The 24,453-nt window shown below is 59.2% G+C and overlaps 1 protein-coding gene across 3 annotated transcripts in view; it reads left to right on the top strand.

The window, feature by feature from the left end:
* Nfic (nuclear factor I C) overlaps positions 1-24,453 on the top strand; it is a 55,410-nt gene that overhangs the window by 12,513 nt on the left and 18,444 nt on the right. For all 3 annotated transcript variants that reach the window (XM_048342048.1, XM_048342047.1, XM_048342050.1), the window contains exons 2-4: positions 980-1,511; positions 20,962-21,033; positions 23,651-23,725. In XM_048342048.1, coding sequence (XP_048198005.1) covers positions 980-1,511; positions 20,962-21,033; positions 23,651-23,725 — 679 coding nt within the window. The remainder of the gene's footprint in view (positions 1-979; positions 1,512-20,961; positions 21,034-23,650; positions 23,726-24,453) is intronic.

Below are 24,453 nucleotides of genomic sequence, written 5' to 3' on the forward strand. Positions count from 1 at the left end.
ACATTTCTTGTTCAACTTGTTACCTCCTCCCTCATTTTTCCCCCACCGCCCCCTTTCCCTCTCCCCCCATGAGTTGTGCAGTTGGTTTACACCAAATGGTTTTATAAGTATTGCTTTTGGAGTCATTTGTCTTTTTATCCTGTGTCTCTCGATTTTGATATTCCCTTTCACTTCTCTAGTTCCAATACCAGTATATACAGTCTCCAGGGTACTCAGATGAGATACAGTGATAGCAGGGAACCACAGGCCTCTTAATGCCTGTGGCTACTTTTGTGCTTAAATGTCAAGTTGAGGGGTGGCCTAGAGAGACTTCGGGGCTCATGATGTCTAGGGCATTCTCCCTCCATTCCGTTTTAGTAAAAGCTTGCTGACCTGGGTTCTAGAACCCATCTGGGACATTTCCATTCCAGAGCCTCCGTTTCTTCATCTGTACAATGGGTCCCCTGCCCTCAGTTTCCTGCATGCGTCTGGGTCCCAGAAGGCCCTCCCTCGAGCCTCAGTTTCCCCATGTGTCTGGGTCCCAGGACACCCTTCCCCCTCCAGCCTGTTTCCCCATGTGTCTGGGTCCCAGATGGCCCTTCCCCACACCTAAGCCTCAGTTTCCCCATGTGTCTGGGCCCCCGAGAGGCCCTCCCCCAGTCTCACTTTACCCAGGTGTCTGGGTCCCCCGGTGACAGGTCCCAGGAGCCCCAGTCTCCCTTGGTTCCCGGGTCTCCCCAGGTGTTCGGGTCCCGGGAAACCTCAGTGTCCTCGGGATGTGTGGGTCTCCCCAGGGTGCAGGTCTCCTAGCCTCGGTCTCCCCGAGGTTGGGGTCCCGGCAGGCCTCAGTTTCCCCAGGTGCACGGGTGTCCCCGGGGTGGGCGGGTGTCCCCGGGGTGCAGGCCCCGGGAGGCCTCAGTTTCCCCAGGTGCGCGGGTGTCCCCGGGAGGCCTCGGTCTCCCAGCCCCGCTGACCGCCTGCTGTCCGCCCGCGCCCGCAGGATGAGTTCCACCCGTTCATCGAGGCGCTGCTGCCGCACGTGCGCGCCTTCGCCTACACCTGGTTCAACCTGCAGGCGCGCAAGCGCAAGTACTTCAAGAAGCACGAGAAGCGCATGTCGCGCGAGGAGGAGCGCGCGGTGAAGGACGAGCTGCTGGGCGAGAAGGCCGAGGTGAAGCAGAAGTGGGCCTCGCGGCTGCTGGCCAAGCTGCGCAAGGACATCCGGCCCGAGTGCCGCGAGGACTTCGTGCTGGCCGTCACCGGCAAGAAGGCGCCGGGCTGCGTACTCTCCAACCCCGACCAGAAGGGCAAGATGCGGCGCATCGACTGCCTGCGCCAGGCAGACAAGGTGTGGCGGCTGGACCTGGTCATGGTCATCCTCTTCAAGGGCGTGCCGCTCGAGAGCACCGACGGCGAGCGCCTGGTGAAGGCGGCGCAGTGCGGCCACCCGGTGCTCTGCGTGCAGCCGCACCACATCGGCGTGGCGGTCAAGGAGCTCGACCTCTACCTGGCCTACTTCGTGCGCGAGCGAGGTGAGAGCGGCGCCTGCGCCCGCGCCCGCGCCCGCGCCCGCGCCCGCGCCCGCGCCCGCGCCCGCGCCCGCGCCCGCGCCCGCGCCGCGCCCGCGCCCGCGCCCGCGCCCGCGCCCGCGCCCGCGCCTGCGCAGGGGGCCGGGCCGGAGGCGGAGCGGAGGGGCTTGGGGGAGGGTCTGCCGGCGGAGGGGCGGGGTCTGTCATCCGAGGGGCGGGGTCTGCCGGTAGATGGGGCGAGGCCGGCAGAGGGGAAGGGGAGGCAGAGTGCGATCCGCGGATCTGAGGGGAGAGGCAGAGGTGTCAGTCCGAGGGGAGACGTGGAGGTAGAAATGCCAGTCTGAAGGGGGAGGGGGAGGGGCCAGTCCAAAGGAGAGGCAGAGGCCAATGTACAAGTCCAAGGGGGATGGGAGAGTCCGAGGGGAGGGGTGCCCGTCTGAGGTGGGGGAAGCCAGTGTGCCGGTCCAAGGGGGTAGGCTGATGTGCAAGTTGGAGTCCAAGGGAGGAAGCAACTCTGAGGGGAGGGAGTCTCATGTTCGGGATGGAGGGAGGAGACAGAGGCCGATGTGCAAGTCCAAGGGAGGAGGTAGGTGTGCAAATCTGAGGTGAGAAGCAAGGTGGATGAGGTGCCAGCCTGAGGAGAGAGGCAGAGGTGATGTGCGAATCCGAGGGGCGAGGCGGTGTGCAAGTCCTGGGGAGGGGGAGGTAGGTGTGATGTGCCACTCTGAGAGGGAAGATGAACATGACAGGCAAACTGATGGGAGAAGTGGAGGCAGAAGTGCCAGGCTGAGGGAGGAGGCTGCAGCGACACACAGGTCAGCCTGCAGGCCTGCGGGGGGAGGCAGGGTGTCACCTCCATGGCCCAGGGCTCCAGGATAGTGTCCCACATGACAAGACATGGTGTCATCAGGCCAGTGTGAGGAGGAGACCAAGACAGGCAGGCTCAAATGTGCGGGGCTCTGGCAGGGGGCCATCATGGTCCTCCCCCCACTGTTGGCGGCTCTGGGTCCAAACACCCCATACTACATGACAGGGTCCTGTGGCATAGAGGAGGAGGCCGCTGGCCCGGCCCTGCAGGATGGACAGTGGACAAAGCAGCAGTGGATGGGGCAGGGGAGAAGGGCTGTCTCTCCAGCTAGCAAATCAAGATTCTTGGGGTCCCCAGCTACATTGGACTGCAGGAAATCCCCCAGGACTGTATGTATGACAGGTTGGTTGTGGCCTGTGTAATGGAGGTGCCCAGAACCATCTCTGTGCCCACCCAGGCCAGCTCTGAAGCACATGTGGCCCACATTGGCTGCACCCCCAGTCCGGGAAAGCCCAGGAGAAATGGAGGGGAGCCTGGGCTTTGACCGAACTTGGTAGTGTCCACCTGAAATCCCAGCACTGGGTGGTTGAGGCAGGCAGATGTCAGGTTTCAGGCTAGCCTGGGCCTCACAGGAGACCCTGTGTCAAATAAAACCAAATGCAAAGAAAATGGGCTGGGAGTGTGGCTTAGGGGTACAGTGCTTGTCTAGCATACATGAAGCCCTGGGTTCGATTCCTCAGCACCACATACACAGAAAAAGCCAGAAGTGGTGCTGTGGCTCAAGTGGTAGAGTTCCTTGAGCAAAAAGAAGCCAGGGACGGTGCTCAAGCCCTGAGTTCAAGTCCCAGGACTGGCAAAAAAAATTAAAAAGTAAAAAGAAAGAAAGAAAAGGATTGGACCCATACACACCTGGCTCAAGCCTGTCATCTCAGCTACTCAGGAGGCAGAGATCTCAAGATTGTAGTTCAAAACCAGCCCAGCTTTATCTCCAATGAGCCACCTCAAGCGGTAGAGCAGTAGCCTTGAGCTGAAGAGCTCAGGGACAGTGCCCAGACCCCTAGTTTAGGCCCCATGAGTGGCCCCATGCTCTGTGCCTCAGTTTCCCCTTTAGTGCAATGACAGCTCTGCCACCTGCTAGTGTTGGCATGAGGTTAGCCCCCAAGGGTAGAGTAACCCAGCTGTGACCTTCATTCCTGACCTTGACTCTTACCACCAGGGAACAGCAAAATCCCCAGGGCCAACCATGGGGGGAGAGGGGAGGGCACAGCAGTGGACCAGGTGGCTCTGCATAGTGGGTGGGGATGGTAGGGAGGGAGAGGACCCCATCCCCATAAGGAACCTGCCCTTCCCCCTCCCTCCCCCTTCTCCACCCCAGCTGATAAAATTCTGAAGCCAGTTTTCTGCTGACTCAGCACAGTCCCTGAGGCCTCCTCCCCCTTCCTTCTCCCCTCCCCCCCTGCCCTCAGCCCTGTACACAGCAGCGCCCCATGCCCAGTGCCCCATGCCCAACACCCGGGCCGCATTCCAACCACTGGCTCAGCTGCCTGCTGGCTGGGCGACCTAGGGCAAGTCATTTGCCCTCGGCATGAAACTCAGCCACCGTGGCCGTATGATGGCCCAATGAAAGAGTGAGCCCAAGCTAGTCCCCAGGCCAGGGGGCCGGGCAGCCTCCCACAGACCCCGCCATCAGCAGTGCCCCCCACTCCCCACTCACAAGTCTTTGCTCCGTCTGTAAGCTCAGCTCCAAACGCCTTTCTCCTATGGAAAGCTCCTACTTGATTTCAGAACCCCAGGTCTTAGCTCCACTGGCTCTCTGCCAGGCCTTTTTCTGACTTAGCACATGTGTTTCCCTTGTTTTTCTTCTTGAGACCGGGGTCTTACTGCATAACCCCGATTTAACTGGAGACCCTCCTGCCTCCGTTTCCTGAAGGCCGGTATTACAGGAGTGCGCTACCAGGCTGTTATTTCCCCTTCTCAGAGCCGTCTAGTGCCCCTCCCCATCTTACAGGGGAGGAAACTGGGGTCTCTCAAAGGGCTCTGACCCGCCCCAGGGCCAGTGGCTGAAGGTGGACGGGTGTCTGTCTCCCCATCCACGTCACTTCCTCCTCTCCTGTTGGTGGCAGAAGAAAAAAGAGATTAACTGTGGTGGAAGGTGGATACATGGGCAGTAGAAGCTTAGTTCCCGGCTCCTCGGTGGAGGATTGGACCCTGCACCCAGCCTGGCTTCATTCTCTCATCTGAGCTTGGCAGCTGTCAGTCAGACCACAGGAGGAGCTGGCCACCCTTCCCCTCAGCTTGGCCTGAGCATGGACCCTGGCTTTGAACAGCTCTGCCAGAATAGGGGCCTATGTCCTTGGTAGTGGTTGGCTTCAGTGCCCTCAGAAAGACCCAGAGATGGAGACGGGTGGGACATGGAGAGACAGGGAGGCCACTCACCAGGGCCCTGCGCCCCCATCACACCCCTTGTCCTCCTGGGGTGTCAGGAGGAAACATGGAGCCAGGTCTGTGGAGTCATCCCCATGCTCCCTCCTTGGGTTTATTTTGGAGGACAGAGGTGTGGGGACAAAATGAGGTCCCTTCAGGCCCAGGGACAGAACCCAGGGCATCTCCTGGGGCAGAAGGCGGCTGCCCTGGGCATCCAGCAGTGCCCAGGCAGCCTCTGGGGACGGCTGCCGAGGGCTGGGCGCCACGTGTGCCTGGGGCAGCTGGGCACGGTGCAGAAGGACGGGCTGAGGAGCTCCTGGGGCCCATGGTGCCTCCGGTCAGGTTGTGTGCAGTTCGGCTGGGAGTGAAGAATCCAACCATTGAATTTGTTGTTGTTGTTCCAGCCCTGGGGTTTGAACTCAAACCTGGGTGCTGTCACTCAGGCTGGTGCTCTCTACCATGCGTGCCACAGCTCCACTTCCAGCCTTTTTGTTGTTCATTGGAGATAAGAGGCTCAGGGAATGTCTTGCCTTGGCTGGCTTTGAGCCCAGGATCCTTGTCTCAGCCTCCTGAGAAGCTAGGATGACAGGCATGAGCCACTGTCACCTGCTCTGCCAGTTGAGGAAAGGATCAGCAGGTGACAGCATCAAGGCAGGGACAGAAGTGGGGGAGGGGGGGTTGGATGGGGAATAACTACTGGGGAGATGAGTTTTGAGATGAGGCCTGAAGGCAGTAGGGAGCCCCCGAGAGAGAGCGATTAGAGGGGAGAGTGCAGCCAGGCCTAGTAGTTCACTCCTGTAATCCCTGCACTCTGGAATCAGAGGCCTGGAAGTCTGCAAGTGTTCAGGCTACATAGAAAGGCTCGAGTCTTAACAAGCCAGGGAATTTTTTAAAAGAGAGAAAGAAGGTGTAGCACGCAGAGCAGAGGCCGCCCGCCTGCCTGCCCGCCCGCCCTGGGCCTCCGCCCGGCTGGGCCTCCCACCCCTCTGGCAGCCAGCGAAATCCGAAGCGCGGGCGGGCGTGGTGCCAGGCCGGGGGAGGGGTGCCAGGCCCGCCCGCTCCGGCTGCCAGCCCAGATGGTGACCATTTGCTGACGCCGCCATGGGCCAGCTCTCCCTTCTTCCCGCCTTGCCTGGTGCCAGCCTCACCCAGCCGTGGGCAAGGCGCCCTGGGTGGGGCCGTCCCCCGCGGGAGGGGGTGCTGCTGAGCCCTGGAGAAGGTAGTGGGAGACACTTAGGGTTCCCCACTCCTCCCCCCTGGAATGGGGGAGACTTTACACTAACAATGCCCTGCATGGGGGGTGGGGAGCCTCCATGTGCCAGCCGCTGAACACGTGCCCGTCTTTGTTTGGCTGGGCTGGTGATAGCTTCCAGGCCCGATGCCTGGGCACCACCTCCCAGATTCACTGCACCTCCTCTTTATGGGTTCAAATCCTTTCACCATCCTAAGCCACAGGGACGTTTTTCTTCTCCCTCTGTCTGGAAAAGGCGGCAGAGGCTCCCAGAGGGTCAGCTTGGAGTCACACAGCTCCTAAAAGGCAGGGTTGGAGCAAGAGCCCAGGGTTCCTGTAATCTTAGCTATTCTCTCAGGAGGCTGAGATCTGAGGTGTTCAATGCCTGCCTGGGCAGGAAAAGTCTGTGAGGCTCTTATCTCCAATGAACCACCAGAAAACTGGAAATACGGCAGCTCAAAGTGGTAGAGTGCTAGCCTTGAACAAAAGATCTCAGGGACAGTGCCCAGGTCCTGAGTTCAAGCCCCAGGACTGACAAAAAAAAAAAAAAAAAAAAGAACAAGGGCTGGGGATATGGCCTAGTGGCAGGAGTGCCTGCCTCATATACATGAGGCCCTGGGTTCAATTCCCCAGCACCACATATACAGAAAGTGGCCAGAAGTGGCGCTGTGGCTCAAGTGGCAGAGTGCTAGCCTTGAGCAAAAAGAAGCCAGGGACAGTGCTCAGGCCCTGAGTCCAAGCCCAGGACTGGCCAAAAAAAAAAAAAAAAAAAAAAAGAACAAAATAAAAAAGAAAAGCTCAACACCCTCCCTGAGAGATAAGTAAAAATGGAAAAGGGCTGGGGCATGGGTCAAATGGTAGAGCACCTGCCTAGCTAGTTCAAGTGCCTGAGTTCAAATCCCAGTAACACCAACAGACTCCCCCCCAACCAAGAAAAAGCTGCAGCGCCATTCAAATTTATGGATGAGAGCCACGCTGCCTTGGCACAGGGAAAGTCAAACGCAGGCGTGAGGTGTGGAGGTCGAGGGAGGATGGGGTGAACCGCCAGAGGGGCCTGTCATGCACGCCCTGGGCCACAGCCACCCTGAAGCACGGTCCGGGGCTGGAGGCAGAAACCAGGCCTCTGCCTCTGCTCTGCCCTGGCGCGCTGTGCCGCCGGGGGTGGGGTGAGCCCTGCCCACGCTGAGCTTGGAGATCTGGTGGATCCATCAGCACAATGGGAAGCTGGAGCTGTACCCTGAGAGTGAGTCAGGGTCCCGGATAGCAGGCAGGAGATGCTCGGTCAGTACTCCTTCCCTTCTTAGGTTGATCCTGGGGTCCATTGAGCCCCTGGGCCTCCTGGTTTGCACCCATGGAGGCCCCAGGAGGGAGGGGCAGTGTGGCTCTGTGGGAGGGGGTGTGGCTATGGCTGGGGCCTTGTCATAGGGTAGCTAGCGGCAGGTGTGGCCCCTGTACTGGGCGTGGCCCTGTGTTGCCTGTTACTTCATGTAGGTGTGGCTCTAGATGGGGCAGAGCCTTGCTAAGTTGTGGTTACAGCTGTTACCTCCAGAGGGGCGAGGCCTCATGATGGGGCGGGGCTTTGTGGCAGGGGCGGGGCTTCGTGACAGGGAGGGGCTCCTGGCGTTAATGGCAGATGTGGCTCTGTCGTGGTGTGTAGTTTGTGGCATGGTGTGGCTCCGTGGCAGGGCATGACCCTGTCAATCAAGTGCAATGTCCGGATCATCCCTGTCCCCCACAACTGAAGGGAAAACCCACCCAGGATGACAGCTTTAAAAAAAAAAATGCGGGGCTGGGGATATGGCCTAGTGGCAAGAACGCCTGCCTCTTATACATGAAGCCCTCAGTTCGATTCCCCAGCACCACATATACAGAAAATGGCCAGAAGTGGCGCTGCAGCTCAAGTGGCAGAGTGCTAGCCTTGAGCAAAAAGAAGCCAGGGACAGTGCTCAGGCCCTGAGTCCAAGGCCCAGGACTGGCAAAAAAAAAAAAAAAAAAAAAAAAAAAAAAAAAATTTGCAGTACTGAGGAATCAAACCCAGGGCCTCATGTATGCTAGGTAAGCACTCTGCCATCAAGCCACCTTCCCAGCCCAAGATGACAACTGTTTTTCATTCCACTCTGCTTTACCCCAAGTTAAAAAAAAAATGTTTTTAATACTATTTGTCGCGAACCCTGAGGGCAAGACTACAGGAGAGGCTGTTGTCGTGGCGAAATCTCACGTGCTTGGATGCCCCATCCGCACGCAGGCCTGGTGGTGGCACCGCCGCACCTGCGCCTGCCACCCCGCGTGGCAGGTCTGCAGTTGCCACCCTGGCTTTATGCCCAGCTGCCGGGGGAGACCGAGGGCAGCTGGGGACATCTCTGTCCCCCGCCTCCAGCCAGCTGTCCCTCTGGCCAGCCCAGCCCCTCCGGCTGGGTGTGGGCAGGAAGTGATGGGTGAGCGAGGGGGGGAGAGGTCCTGGGAGATCTTGTCTGGGTGGGGAAACTAAGGCCCAGCAGAGGCATCAGACTTGAAGTGCCCTCCCTGGCTGCCCGGGTCAGCTTGAGGGGGGTTCAGGGCAGAAGGAAGAAGGATGCCCCACAGTGCTAGTGGATGGAGAATTTGGGGGTCCAATGTCAAGAGGGACAACACCTAGACCAGATCCTGTGGGGACAAATCTAGAATCTGAAGGCTAGAATCTAGAGGAGCCTTAGCCAGGGTTATAGGTATCTGTGGGATTCTAGAATTCTCTCCCAGGCAAGGCCCCGCCCTGCCAGGCCCACTAGAAAGAACCACAGATGCTGTTTATTATTATTACTATTTTTTTCTGGTCTTCACACTTGATGGCATCCAGAGAGCAGGGCTGAAATGTTTCAGGTCTAGCAAATCCAGAAGCTAACCTGTCTGCTCCTCTGAGTTGGAGTATGGAGGACATGAGGGAAAACTCTAGAACTCCCCCAAACTCTGGGTTAGAAACGCAAGAACCAGTTGAGTGCGGCAGCTCCTGCTTGTAATCCCCAGCTACTCAGGAGGCTGAGATTGGGAGGATAATAGTTGGAGGCCAGGTCGGAGGTACTGCTAGCTAATTTAAACAGGAAATAAAAATAGGAGAATCACAATTAATTGGGGGAGCACAAGTGGGTGCAGGCAGGCTTAGGTGGGCCCCGGGGACACAGGCCGTGGGGTTGTCTGCAGGGGGCTGAGCAGTGTCCCCGGGAATTACCACTCGTCGCCTGGGCTGCGAGCCACCCTGGTGAGGACCTCATTCCTGAGGGAGATGTAAGCATTCTTTATTGAAGCCAGAATGGTTTCACGGGGTCCAGGAATGTTCCAGAACACAGCCATCCAACCTGGGTCTCCAATTGCCCACTTTGGGGTTTCTGCATTTCTAGAAAGCAAAGTTGCAGAATGCGGTGCTTTCGAGCTTGCTTTTGCTCTTGTGCCCAGTATGGCTCAGAGAGTTCCCCAACTGGCTTCTAGAACATTCTGGTGGTAGGTGTCTCTGCAGTGAATGGGAACAGATCTTGGGTCCTCCCCAGTTGGGAATATTGATTCTGGAATTCTCAAACTCCTGAGCAGTTGTCCCATCAGTGACTCAATGGGCCAAAAAACAAAACAAAAAACCCAGTGGGTCCCGCCTTATCATGTCCTGGGCTTTCTGGGGCCGGTTTGGGAACCCACCAGGCTGAGGCTCTAGAACTCTCAGGCTAGTTCTAGAAAAGATGACGGTGGCAGGCCTGGTACTCATGCCTGGCACCCTAGCTACTTGGGAGGCTGAGGAGTCTGGGAAATTCTTATCACCAATGAATCACCAAAAAAAAAAAAAAAGCCAGAAGAGTTGTAGTTCAGGTGGTACAGCGCCAGCCTCATGTGGACAAGCTTGGGGCCAGCGCCCAGGTCCTGAGTGCCAGCCAGGGGCCAGGAGCCGGCACAGAGACTGCGTTTTCGCTGGCAGATGGCTGGGAGGCCCGACGAAGCTCTGGAGTCCTGCCTACCATTCAGGCTCTGGCTTCTGCTCGTGAGCAGATCTGTGGCAGGACTTCCCAAGAGGCTCCCAGCCCACAGGACTTCCGTCCCCAGCCGTGGCTCTGATTGTGGCTGGGATGTCCACAGGAGACAGAGAGTATCTGCGTGTCCCTTTTCAGTGCTAGGGTGTGGGTTTGGGGGGAAGGAGCTGTTGGCTTGTGGTACCCCTCAGTTAACATTCAAAGCCATGTCACCATCCCATTTAACCCTCGCAGGGACCTGCCAAGGCTGGGTGCGGTGGCTGACACCTGTAATCTCAGCTACTCAGCTACTTGCCTTTAATGTGTGAGGAAACTGAGACTCAGAGAGGCAAAGTCCCTTTTCTGTGATCACAGAGCAGAATTGAAACCCAGGGTCTGCTGTGATCCACATGGGGAGGGGGATGTTTGAGGTGTGTCAGAAACTTCCCTGCTGTGTCTGGGATCCCACCCTAGAACCTAGAGAGAGGCCTCCTGTGCTGGCGACCAGGCAGCAGGTGTGGCTGGATCAAGGCCTGCGCATGGGGGCCAGTGGCTGAGGGCAGGCCTCAAACACTTAACCTGGCAACTGGGGTGGAGGAACTAAGGCCAGGGCCCCCTATGGATCTCCACATTCCCCTCTCTGCCCTCCGGGTCTGGGTAGGTTGCCAGTCTGTGCCCGCCCAGCCCAGCCAGCCTGTGGGCTGCCCAGAGGCGGAGGTGGCAGCTGAATGGGGCCCTTGTTCCAGGCCACACCCTCCCCTCGAGGTCACCCTGGGACAAGCCCAAGCCACCAGCTGGCTGGGATGCCTTAAAGGGCCAGCGTCCTGAGAGCAGAACCCCCCCACCCCCCTGCAAGCAGAGCCTGGGGGGGCCAAGGTGTATGGGGTAGGCAGAGCCCCAGCCAGACTCCAGGACCCCAGGGCGGGCCTGGGGGAGGGGGTGCCTGCAGGAGGACACCCCTTCTGCACTCAGGGTCTGGGTTTCACCATAAAGATGAGAGGGGGGCTCCATGTGTTTTCCCCACCCACCCACTGTGAGTTGCAGGGCAGACGGGACTCTTGGGGTGGGGAGGGTCTTGGATGTGGTACCCAGTCGCTGTTGAATCGAGGAGGACCCCCCCCCCACCTTCATGGCTTTTAAAGGGGCCACAGTGCAGCCTCAGGCTCCCGCTTGCCCTCTCTGGGCTTCTGTGTTCCCTCCTCAGAGCCGTGGGCAACAGCCGCCGTGCTCCCCAAGGTGGGCACCGGTCACCGTCCTGACGCTGGGGTGGTGTTGGTGCTGAGGGCGGCTGCCAGGATGTGGGGGTCTGGGGCACCAGGTGCCCCGGGGGGTCGGGCCACCTTATGTAACAGGGTTACCCCGGGGCAGCGCCTCTTACATAAGGGGGGCGTGACCAGGCGCGTGGGGGGGGGCTCTTAAAGGGGCCGCGCCTCCAAGCCAGGCTGTGCGCCAAGCCCTGGGCAGTCGCTATACTTATTGTAATATAACTTTATTATTATTATTTTCTTATTATTATTACTTAAGCACTGGCCCAGAGGCCACGCGGACACACAGTCACGTAGACAAGCAAGCATATATTGTCATCCGGAGGCGCCAGGCCAGCCCTGGTGGAGGAGCAGCACCCCTGCTCTGGGGCAGGGAGCTGGTTCTGAGTGTTCAGGAGGTGGGAGGCAGACGAAGGGGCGGCGGGCAGGACGCCTTCCGTCCTCGTCCTTGCAGCCGGACACCACAGACACCATTCCGTCGGGCCTGGCGTCCATGGCTGATCTGTAGCCGGGAAAACATCCTCCATCTGGCACGTGGCCGGGACAATACCTTTTGTAGCTGGACACTAGAAATAGCCGTGGGAGCAGGCGTGGGCATCCTGACAGGGCCCGGGTGCGGGCTGCTGGGGGAGGAGGGGCAGCTGTGGCCCGGCCTGGCTTGCAGGTGAGCCAAGATGAAGGCTGTCAACCTAAAATCAAGGTGACTGTGCCAACCATGACTATGATCACTAATGCTCCTCTCACACAAGGCCCTCTCTTTCTTCTCTTCTCCCTCCCTAAACAGCCTCAGTTTCCCCATCTAGGCAAAGGAGGAGGGTGTGCCTCTGAGTTCAGGCCTATGGCAGCCTCAGTTTCCCCAGTCTGGGGAGGGGTGGGGGAGAAGCCCTCAGGGCTCTGGCTTCTCCACAGCCCTCCAAGTGTTTAACTGAGCACCTGCTGTGTGCCAGGCACAGAGCCTTGAGCACCCTTGCAGCCAGCAAGACAAAAATTCCACCCGACCCAGGCACTGCTGCTCACACCTGTCATCCCAGCCACCTGGGAGGCTGAGGCCTGAGGTTCAAAGCCAGCCCAGGCAGGAAAGTCTGTGGGACTCTTGTCTCCAATTTACTACTGAAAAGCTGGAAGTAGAGCTGTGTCTCAAGCGGGAGAGCACTAACCATGTGCCAAATAAAAGCCAAGTGAGGGTGCAGAAGCCTTGAGTTCAAGCCTCAGTACGGTAGAAGAAGAAAAATAAAAGACCTTGATGTTGGGAGAGAAGGGGAGATTGACCTCAGTTGGTGATCAGGAGAACCAAGTAAAAGAGTATAGTGAGGGCCAAGGTCAAAGACAGCTGTGGGCATTTGGGGGGCCCCAGGCCTGAAGATGTGAGGGTGCCCCTGAGGCCTGGGGGCTGAGGAAGGAGCCAGCATGGGAAGATCTGAGGAAAAACTTCCTGGTGGCAGGCTCTGCCTGCGCCAAGGCCCTGGGGCAGGAGGGAGCCCAACCGGTTGGGAGAGCCCTGAGTGGGGGTTGAGAGGGAGGAGGAGGCAGGAGGGGTGGGGTGTGCAGTGGTGGGCCCCGAAGGGCCCTGGGGACTGCTGGGAGGGCTTGGGCTTTGAGCCCCAGGGAAGGCTGTGGGCCGAGGAGGGAGGGACCGGAATTTGCTCAAGGGCGCCCCCTGGCAGGTGCGGGGAGAACAGGCACTGAGGCCTGGGCTGTCTGCTGTCCTTGACCTGAGGGTCCTGCTTGGCTCTGGCCCCGGCCTTCCTGCCCCCAGCCAGGTTACCGGGGGGGGGGGGGGGGCACAGGGGGCACTGAGCTCAGCTCATTGGGGTGCTGAGGCCAGCAGGGAATTTGGCTGCCGTGACTCTCCCTGAGGCTGTTGGGAGCCGGGGGGTGGGGGGGGGGGGTGGGGGGAGTCCTACTGAGCTCCTGGCCTCCACCTGGTGGCTGGCAGCAGTGTTCTCCTTTTGTAGCTCACTCTGTGCCTCAGTTTCCCCCTGTAGCTGACCCATGGCCCGGTAGGCACCTGCACACCAAGTCTGCAAGCAGGAAGGGTCGAGCACACCCCTCCACCCCCGACACGGAGCTGGGCCATGAAGCCACGGTGACCCCGCCAAGCCTCACAGGGGTCACAGGCCCTTGGCTCCCAAGAGCGGGTTCCCTGGGTAGATGTTATTCTATCCCAGCCCTTTGGATAGCTGGGGAAACTGAGGCCCAGGCAGAAGCCTAGACTCACAAGGCCATGAGAGGCAGAGCCCAGCCAATTTCCCCAGACAAGAGGACCCTGTGTCCCCGTGTCACCCACCAGGCTTCCACTGAAGCTTGACATGCGAAGTTACCTTCTGGGACTGAGCCCTGCCTGGCACAGTACGAATGCAGCAAAGGCGCCAGTCAAACTCCTACTCATACATCAAGGTCCCAGCTCCCAAGTCTTCTCCTCACTACTCAGATCAGGCTCCTGTGTGACCCTCACGCTCCTCCTGGCACTGCTCCCATCCCCTCACGCCCACTCGAGTGAAAAAGGTCCTGACTTTTGCTGACCCACAGTGGGTTTTGTCTGATGAGCATTTATTATGCACGTTATATACCGGACCCCACTGAATAGCGGGGTACGTCTCTCCTCAAGCATCTGTCACGTGCCAGCTGAGTAAGGTACTTATAGAGCACCGGCTGTATGCCGCGCTATGGGAAAACAGCCTACAGAGTGCCCCTCTCCCCTGGCCTCAATCCTGTACCCCACATTTTGAGTGGTTTATTAGACATAAGAGTCTCATGGACTTTCCAGCCTGGGCTGGCTTTGAACCATGATCCTCAGCTCTCAGCCTCCTGAGTGGCCAGGATGACAGGCTTGAGCCAGGACAGACAGGTGGGGCCCAGCTGGCATCAGCGCTCTGGGCATTTCCTGCTGGCCCTGGCCCCTCTTGGGCACAGGTGGCTTCCGGGGTGGCCTGTGGCCATGTAAACAGCAGGTTATTTTGGGTGCTGGCGGGTGACACACTTGACATTGGGAAGGACGGGGTGGCACGAGTATTTTTAACTTTGTGGGGTGCGGTGGCCCTGGTGGGGGAGGCCAGGCTGTGGCGGTCCCCTGCTGCTCGCTGCCCGGTCACTTGGTTGCCGCCCCTGCCTGGCACCCTCTCTTTAACCCTTTCGGGGCTCACAGGGGGCGGGCAGGGCAGCACCAGGCCGAGGCCTGTCCCTTCGCCCCACTGTCCCCACCACCAGTCCACTGGGCCACAAAATGGCTGCCTCCCCCTCCCCCCCCCCCCCGAAGCCAACAGGGAAGGAAATGGCTGCCTGGACTGTGATGTCACCACGTGGTCACCCCGTGGCCCCGGGATCCCAGGCCCTAGTGTCCCCTGGGATCTCCAGCACGGGCCACCAGGCCTGGGGGGAGGCCACACCAAGGCCCCCGTGGACGCGGCCCTGTGTGGCTGGGGAGAGGGCAGCCGGCAGATCCTGTTGGCCTCCAGCCCAGGCCAGATGGGAGGCCGGTGGCCCTGGGCCTGTGGTGGCTGGCTGTTCCCTGGCTTCTCCCCCTCTGAGTGGTCCCTGGAGAAAGGCTGGTGGGGACATGGGGGGGGGGGCGGCTCAGAGATAGAGCTGTGGTCACACAGCACCGGGGAGTCTGCAGCCCAGAGCTGGCCTGGGGGCTTCAGAGCCCCGGGGTCCAGAGGATGGGGTTCCCCAGGACAATCTTGCTGCTGGTCTTCCTGCAGTCTAGCCTGGGGCCTTCCCCCTTCCTGCTTCCCGGGGGCGGCTGGAGGGATGGGGCAGCAGGGTGTGGGTATGGCTGTGTAAGCCAGGGCCTGTACTGTATACAGTAGGCACAGATGCCACGTGTAGAGTGAAGGAATCCAGGTGTCCTGGCCAAAACCTATGAGAAACAAAGCTGGTTAGAACAGCATTGAGTGTGGATGGATGGGGGGCCTGTCTGCACTGACAGGCAGGGAACAGGGACAGGAAGGGAACCCCGAAATCATGGCCTGTTTGTTTGTTGTGCAGGGGGTGCTGTTGGGCAGGGGGGTAGCAGCAAACCCTGGGTCTGTGGCTGTGGCTGTGGCCACTAAAGCCACATTCAAACTCAGGGAGGTGAGCTGAGCAAGGCAGCAAGCCCCTACAGGGTTTTACTGGGGCAGTGGGCTGCGCTGGGCACAGCCTATGCAAAGGCCCTGCAGCCCCGGGGTAGCTGTGGGAGGGGCAGAGGGAAGAGGAGGCAGGGAAAGGAACAGGGTGGCTGGTGCAAGGCCCAAGTTAAAGAGAACTAAGAGAGCTGACCCCCAGCGGTGGAGTAACTGACTGCTGTCTAAACCCAGAGGCTGACAGCCGGCCTTCGGGAGCTCCAGGGCCTGGCTTTGCTTCTGCTTTTCCTTGGCTGGCTGTGGCAGGAGGGAGACGTGGCAGGGAAGAGCTCGCCAGGCTTGGCAGCTCCAGTCAGGGCTGGAAAATAAACGGGACGGGGGAGGGGGGAGGGAGGAGGGAGGAGGGAGGAGGAGGGGCCCCACATGGGAGAGGCAGCGGCTGCTGGAACCCCCTCCCCCAAGCTGGCACTTAGTGGTTGTATTCAGTCGAAGTTTAAGATTCAACACCTGCTGTGTGTGTGTGTGTGTGTGTGTGTGTGTGTGTGTGTGTGTGCACGCGCGCGCGCGCGCGCGCTCCCTGGGGCTTAAACTCAGGGCCCAGGCACTGTCCCTGAACTTTTATATGCTCAAAGCTAGCTCTCCACCTCTTGAGCCACAGCGCCATTTCCTGCTTTTTGCTGGGGAATTGGGAAACGAGAGTCTGGCTTCCCAGTCTGGCTTCGAACCGTGTCCCCTGAGGTCTCAGTCTCCTGAGTAGTTGGGATTACAGGTGTGAGCCACTAGCCCCTGGCTGTTTTTAGCCCATTTTTTAAAGTTTGATGTCTACACCTAGTACTATGAACTTAAGCCAGGTCGCACTGCTCCCCAGGGAGCTTCAAAATAAAACTGCTTTCATATGGGGACCCCACACCCCCTGAGAGTACTCACTACCTCCTCCTCTTCCCTCTCCCCCTCCTCCTCCTCCCCCTCCTCTGTGCACCGCAGATGCAGCCATGTGGTCTGTGCCTCACACATCCCACATTCCTTCCAGCCCCAAGACATTTGCACATGCCCCTTGCTTTGACTCCTGCCTATCCTTTCTCATGGCTCCTCACTAACTAGCCACCTCTGAGGCCACCTGCCCAGCAGGCCTGAACCCCTTCTCCCTCCCCTCATCCTGTTCCCGTGGAAATTACCCCCAGGCTTCCCTGCCATTTCTCCAGTGCTACAAAGGGAGGAGGTGGTCAGCGGATGCATGTTTCCACTGGGTGCAGTGGCTCATGCCTGTGATACCTGAAACTCAGAAACCCACGAGGAGTGGGAAGGTTTGAGCCTGCCTGGGCTCCAAAAAACAAAAGTGTGTGGCCCTTTATCTCAACCAACAAGTTGGTCTGGTGGTTCATGACTGTACTTCCAGCCGCACTGAAAGGCATAATAACTGTTAGCATAGTCGCCCCTGTTTGGGGCTGACAGCCTTCATCTTGGGTCACTCACAAGCCAGGCCCAGCCACAGCTGCCTGTTCCCACCCGCACTGCACCACCCCAGCCCCAGATGCTGCTGCTGCAGCCGGAATGCCCACTCCTGGGCTCACCCTACGCCTCATGCCCAGCTGTAGGATGCACTGCCTGACTATGCGCCGGCCTTAGGGTGCGGCCCGGTGGGCTGGTGTCTGCAGTGCCCGGCTGCGAGGGCGAAAGACATCCTGCCCGCTGCCCCTTCTCCCACCTCCCGCCTCCTGGACACCAGATGACCAGCTCCCTGCCTGAGAGCAGGCAGCCACTCCACCACCAGCACTGTCCGGATGGCTGTGGTGGACAATAAATGCAGACTGTGCATGCACGTGGTGTCCAGCCGGTGCTCACAGTCACCAGGCTAAGGAGGAAGGCTGCAGGCCAGGCCCACCTGGCCGACCACCCCAACACCCGATCTCACAAATGATGAACACCAAAAGAGGGGCTGGGGGCACAGCTGAGCACCTGCCTAGCCATGTGTCAGATCTGAAGGGTTTTTGTTGTGTGTGTGTGTTTTGTTTTGTGCCCCAAACCAAGCAGACACCTGTTAGGTGCTGGGCAATGAGTCCTAGCACAGAGCCCAAGGGCCTAGCCAGGATGAAGGGCGGGCCCATGGCCACCGTGGTGGTGACGCCGTTATCCCGAGCTGGGACCAAATTTGGGCTCCAGGCCACAGACAGGAAAGAACACTTTGTACAGAGCTGTCTGCCTGCCCAGCTCCCATGGCGATTGTAGCCTGAGGTCATGTGTTTGTTTGAGCAAGGCAGGGGGTGGGGGGTGGGGGGAGCTGATGTTCCCAGATGCACGTGGACACTGTATGGACCATGGGTCCTTCACCAAGGGGAAGGTCTGCCCCCCCCCCATGGGGTTCTCACTTATAGTAGCATGTGCATGGTTATCCCTGTTTCATGTGCAGTGCTTATAAGCTCCTATGAGTCTCTCTGGGCAGGCAGAGGCAAAGGTCCTGGGGCAGGACAGAGCCTGACATATTGGAAGAACAACAAAAAGTCCCAGGGTAGCTGCAGTAGAAGGAGCAGCAGGAGAGAGGGAGGGAGGGAGGGAGAGAGAGGGAGAGAGAGAGAGAGAGATATGGGGGTGTAAGAAGAGGCAGAGAGGGGATAAAGTGGGTTGTGCAGGGCCTGTGGGCTTCAGGGAGGACCTAGGCTTTGACCCTGAGGGAGCCATAAGGGAACAGTGTTTACTCCCCCCCCCCCCCCCGCCCAGAGTGGCAAAATGTTATCAACAGGATAGTATATGGAGCCAAACATCGTGGCTCCTTCCTGTAGTCCTGGCCTTTGGGAGGCTGAAGTAGGGGGACTGAGAATTTCAGGTTCATTCCTATAGTTAAATAAATAAATAAAATACATTTTGAGCTATACAGGTTCAATGCAGAAACACAATATGTTTGAGGCATGCAAACTATGATTGGCACTGTGTAAAATTCAAATTGATTTTCGTGTATCTTTTTCTTGTTGTTGTTTTGTTTTTGTTGCCAGCGCTGGGCTTGAACTCGGGGCCTGGGCTCTGTCTCTTAGCTTTTTTACTCTACCACTTGAGCCACAGCTCTACTTCTAGCTTTTTGATGGTTCATTGGAGATAAGAATCTTATAGAACTTTTCCTGGGCTGGCTTCGAACCATGATCCTTAGACCTCAGCCTCCTGAGCAGCTGGGTGGCAATAGCCACCAGGGCTGGGCTTTTTTTTTCTTCTTGTTTTTAGTACTGAGGATGGAACCCAGGGCCACGGGCACGCCAGGCGGACGCTCTGCCACCACAGACACACCTCAGCCCTTAGGTTTTTCTCTTTTGTCTGTGAGACAATGTCTCCTTCTGTATGCCAGACTGGCCTTGAACTTGAGATCCTCCTGCCTCTGCCTCCTGATTCCTGGGTTCCAGGCATGCACCACCATACCTCTCCTCACATATCTGGGAGGCACACCCCCGCCGCCTCAGCCTACAAGATTGTTTTTTAAAAACTTCCCAAACCTACCTCATATGGCTGGTGAATTTCTTACTCTCCTGACTTACACATAGGGAAACCGAGGCCGGTCTCATTCTTAGGGAGTAGGCATCAGACAGGCCCGAGAGTCATTGTGAATGTCTGCTGTTTGTGGAGACAGTCTCACTGTGTAGCCCGGAGTGGCCTTGAACTTCTGCTCCGCCTGCCTTGACCTCCTGGGGAGGGAATCACAGGCCTGGGCCACCGCCATTCTCGGGGTGGCGGCTCCTTGTTCTCAGCAGATACAAATTAACAGCCCAGGTTTGAGGGCCAGGACTTCAAAGTAGCAATGGGGTGCTGGGGACGTGGCTAAGAGGGGAGGGCGTGGCTTAAGTGTGACGGGGCGTGGCTCGCGTGGAATCGCATGGCCCCATGCTGGAGGGCCCAGGATAGCAAACCGTGAGGCCCTGAGTTCAAACTCCAGTGCTGCCAAGGCTGGAGCTGGTGGCTCACGTCTGCCGTCTAGGCTACTGTGGAGGCTGAGATCTGAGGGTCGTGGGTCAAAGCCAGCCAGCCCAGAAAAACAGTCCATTACATTCTTACTTCTAATTACCCCCCAAAAAGTTGGAAGTGGAGCTGTGGCTCAAGTAGTAGAGCGCCAGCTTGGCGCGCTTAAGCTCAGGGACAGCGTCCAGGCCCTGACTTAAGGTCTCAGGACAGGTACGGATACAAACAAGTAAAAATGTAAAAAAAAAAAAAAAAAGAATAAAAAGTAGCAGAGGAGTTGGCCGCCCTACGGGTACAAAGTGGCAGCAGCGGGTGGGGCGGGGCTCCAGCGGGGTCTGGGCCGGTGGGCGTGGCCTGCGCATCCCGGTTCAGCCTGGAGGTCGCGGCCTTGCAGCCTGGACCAGCTGGTGGGCGTGACCGGCGCGTTATGGGCGTGGCTTGAGCGGGGGGGCGTGGCTCTGCGGTTCAGTGCCCGGAGTTCAAATCCCACCACAACAGAAAAGGAAAAAAACGAGACAAAAGTAGGCGAGAACACGTTAGGAGCCTAGCTCCCGCGTCCCCAGGCTGGACGAGCCTGTGCCAGCCGGGCTCCGCGCCCGCCGGGCGTGGACGCCGTTGTGTCAGAGGATCGCGTGCCGAGGCCCGGAGCCCGGCGGCCGGCTGCCCGGCCTGGGCCTTTCCCAACCAAGCCATGGGTGCCCAGCCTGAGGCTGAACAAGCAGGGCTGTCCCGCTGCCGCTGCCGCTGCCGCTGCCCAGCCCGGGAAGTCGAGCCAGGGAGTCACACAAACACTAACTAGGCCTGGCCGTGGCTCAGGCCTGTCATCCCAGCTTCTCCGGGAGGCCAAGCCGTGTGTGTGTGGGGGGGGGGGGACCCTGGTTCGAGGCCAGCCAGGGCAGGAGAGTCCTGAGGTTCTGATTGCCAAATAACCACAGAAGAAGCAGGAAGTGGTGCTGTGGCTCAGCCTTGAGCACAAATTGCTCAGGGTCCGAGCAAGGCCCCGAGTTCAAGCCCACGGCCGAGAACAATGAGAAGAAAGCAATGGGGGACCATGAGTCCGCATGCGTGGCTCTCAGAGGCCTCACAGCAGGCCGGGGACCCAGTAGGAGTAGAAACTGAGGCAATTGGTAGCTGAGTGAAGTGCCCTCCAGCCAATTGGTGAACCTCCCTTCCCTGCCACGTCTCCCTCCCCCGCACTGGGCCTTTGACCCGGGGGGCGTGGCCTGCGCCTGCCCCGCCCCCAGGCAGTGGCCACAGTGGCGCATGCGCTTTCGGTCCCCGCTGCAGAAGCCAATATCGCTGACCTCAGCGTCTGCCGGCTGCGCGGCTCTCGGCTGCCAAGAAGCCTGATTATTTTTAGATAAAATGGGGGTGGGGGAGCGTGGGCAGAGGAAGCCCCGAGCCGGAGGGGGGGGGGGGACGTCTGCAAGCAGAGGAGACGGAAGGGGACCCACCCAGGGGACTAGAGAGTCTCAGGGCCTCATCTCTCCTGCCCTCAGTTTCCCCATGTGTGCAATGAGAAGGGTATGGGGGAGGGGCTGGGTTCAAACACAAATTTCACAGATGAGGCTCGGGGAGCGCAAATGACTTGCCTGGGGACACACAGAGTGAAAGTGGCACAGCTGGGATCTGAACCCCACAAAAGGACCGTGCGGAGGGCGGGATCTGGGCAGCTATGGTGGGGTGGAGGGATACCCCTTCCCCAGCAGGACGCAGGCCTGCACCCTCATCCACCCTCCCCTCTTGTCTTGTCTCTGCAGACTCGGAGCAGAGCAGCAGCCCCCGCACAGGGCTGAGCTCAGACCAGGAGGACAGCAAACCTATCACCCTGGGTGAGTCTGCGGGGCTGGGTGGTCTGGGATGTGGGGTGCCAGCCCGCCCCACACCCCCACATGCTCATTCCTCAGGGCAGGGTAAGGGCTGCCCTTCCATTTTATAGGTGGGTCAACTGAGGCCTAAGAAGTTCCAGGCCCTGGCTAGTGACATCCGGAGTCTCACCCTGAGTCTGTCCTCCTTGCAGCAGCTCCCGAGGATACCCCACGCCAAGCCCCGTCCCTCTCTCCTCTGCGCACAGCCCTCCCATACTCCACCTCCTTCTCTGCCCCTCGGTTCCCTCTGCTGTAGCCCATGGGCCTCCTTACTGTGCCTCCAACACTTCAGGCCCCGTCCTCTACCCCAGGGCCTTTGCACAGGCCGATCCTGCTGTCTGGACAGCTACCTGCCTGCCGTCTTCCCATCCAGACCTCCCTAGACCTCACCTCTAAGGCCCCTTCCCAGAGAGGTCTTACCCAGCCCCCGGGCAGCCCCCACGCTCGCCACCCTTGGCCACAGGCCCTGTGTTTTATTTCCTCCCCAAGGAAGCTTGTGATTGCATAGGTATTTACTTAGTGATTACGTGGGTGTCTGTTTATCTCCCCCAAAAGAATGCTGTCCCAAGGGGCAGAGGTTCCATCTGCCTGCAGCCCTGCAGCCCGGTGGTACACAGTAGGTGCTCGGTAAATATTTGTGGAAAGAAAGCAGAAGGGGTGGACCAAGTAGAGAGGAAAAGAGAAATGACAGGGAGAGGAGGAAGGAGAGAGGGAGGGAAAGAAGGAAGGGAGAGAGGTGGAGGGGGTCCCCACACATTGGAGGGACAGCACAGGCATGCAGGGGGACACAGATGGTTCCAGAAGGCTCACAGGCCACGCCTCCCCGGCTCCAGCCTTATCTCCCCTTGTCCGGCATCTGGGACCCGAGTCCTCCCACCATTTCCAGGCGCCTCCCCGGGAGGCAGATGCTGGAGGGAGGCTGGGCGCAGGGGCGCACGCCTGGGCTGGCCGTGGGGGGACCCAGGGCGTCTGCCTTTGGAGCCTGACATCCCCCCTCCCTCCGCCTCACCAGGGAGTTTCCCCCCCCCCCCCCCCGACGGAGCTGGGCTGCGGCTGCACAAACAGGAAATCCCGGCTTGGGGGGGGGGGGCTGACAGCCACAGGCCAGCTGGGTCAGCAGGAAGCGGCCGTGGCCACTTCCCCCACACACACACACTTGGGGCCGCCGCCCAGCCCTCCCCAGATGTCATGGCCCCAAGCCTCCCAGCACCGGGTCAGGAGGGACGGTTGCTCAACCCCTGCATGTCACCCAGGAGGCAGACGGTCCCCACCCGCGCCAGGGCTCTGGTGCGGACAGCCAGGGACCCTGCGGCCAATGCTGCCCCCTGGGGGCCAGGAGAGGGACTGTCCCCATACCACCTCAGGAGAGTGCCACCTGCCAGCCCCACTCCCCAGTGCCTTCTACTCCACCCTTGTTCCAACCCCAGGGCCTCTGCACAGGCTGTGTAGGTCAAATCATCTTTGCCAAAAGCTGCCTGGCCTAGGAAGTGGGGCTGCCGGACCTTAGCTCTTTTGTTTTGTTTTTGGCACTTGGCAAGATTTAAACTGATGTCTTCCTCTTCTGACTGGTGTCTCCAGAAAGTGTCATTTAACTAGGGGAACCCTGCCACCCGCCCCCCTTGCTGTCCTCGCCAGTCTGAGGCACACCTCACTTTACAGTCAGTGGGATTTTCAATTTTAAATACTTAGGTAAAATGTACACCGCCTAAAGCACAGCTCGTCAGAAGTGTTTACATGTCCAATCTCATGGCATGGAGTCCACTCACAGTGCTGCGCAGCCGCCATCTCCATCTACTTCTGGGGCATCCCAGCACCCCACAGGAAGCGCTGGCCCCCTGAGCTGGCCCCCTGTCCTCTCCCTGGCCCCTGGCTCTGGATCCACCCATTCTGGAGGTTTCCTACCAATGGACTGACACTGTGGAGCCTCCTCAGCCTCATCCTGTTCTTGGCTGAGTAATATTCCAAGAGTGGATGGCCATGTGGCGTGTCCACCCATCCCTCCGTGGCCACCAGGGTGGGCTGTACTGTGGCATGCGTGCTCTTCCTGAGGTGGCCTGATGGCTGTCACTCACTGGGTGGCAGGTCCCCTGTGGCTAGCTGCTCCCACCGGTGTCCGGCTCAACCCAGAGCCGTGCCCGGGGCCTCCAGCCAGGCCCGGGCACAGCAGGCCTGGCCGCGAGGTGGGAGGCCCTCTCCTGGCACCAGCCTCAGCTTCCACATCTGTGAAACAGGCCCTGAGACTCGCTGTCCATGGCGCCTCCCCTCCAGCCCCTGCCGGACCCCAGGCTCCAGTGTGGACCCCAGGACAGACAGACAGAGACCCCCATAGAGCCTGGGCTGGAGGGCAGGCAGACATCTGGGGGTCCCTGTGGGGGACACAAACCACAGGAGTCAGAGTCCCCCTGGGTAGCACCGTTCTCCCCGTGGGGACAGCGCGGTTTGTTCCCCAGAGAAGCTCAGAGAGGGGTGGTCTGTGTGCAGCACTGGGGAGGGGGGGTGGACAAACAGCTGTGTAGGTCAGGGGACACATGAGACCCCCACCCCCAGGCCACTGCTGACCCCCTCTCTGTCCTTGTTTCAGACACAACAGAATTCCAGGAGAGCTTTGTCACCTCTGGCGTGTTCAGCGTCACGGAGCTCATCCAAGTGTCCCGCAGTGAGTGACCCACTGGGCCGGGGACCCCCCCCCAGTACCCCCTCACATCCTTCTCACACAGAGTGGCCTGGAAGGCACACAGGCCCTTCCTGGTCTCCCAGGGGCAGGGCAACATGGCACCTCCCCAGGAAACGGGAGCCACATGCTGGGTCCTCTGAGGCCTGTGCTCCCGGCCCCTCGTCTCACCCTGCTTCACATGGCAGACCTGAGCACTGCCCTGCCTTAGCAGCAACTTCCTGTCCACGTATCCAGAGCCTGTGCTCAGCTGTGGCGCTGCCTCTGCCTCACAGTGCAGCCTTGGCCTCTCCCAAGGGTCTTGGTTTTCTGACCCATAGAATTCAGATTTGAGTCAGACTAAGAACTAAGGAATCAATCATACTGGGGTGCTGGTGGCTCACACCTGGAATCCCAGCTAATCAGGAGGCTGAGATCTGAGGATCCCAGTTCAAAGCCAGCCCAGGCAGGAAAGTACATAAGACTTTTACCTCCAATGAACCACCAAAATAGCTGGAAGTGGAGCTGTGGCTCAAGCCTTGAGCACAAAAGCTCAGCACCCAGGCCCTGAGTTCAAGCCCAGCCACCAGCACGCACATGTGCACCAAGCAGTAGCTCTAACCTGTGATCCCAGCTAGTTAGGAATCTGAGATCAGGAGGATCAAGATTCAAAGCCGGGGGCTGGGAATATGGCCTAGTGGCAAGAGTGCTTGCCTCATATACATAAATCCCTG

The sequence above is a fragment of the Perognathus longimembris genome, chromosome 3 (genome assembly GCF_023159225.1).
Source record: "Perognathus longimembris pacificus isolate PPM17 chromosome 3, ASM2315922v1, whole genome shotgun sequence".
Lineage (NCBI taxonomy): Eukaryota > Metazoa > Chordata > Mammalia > Rodentia > Heteromyidae > Perognathus > Perognathus longimembris.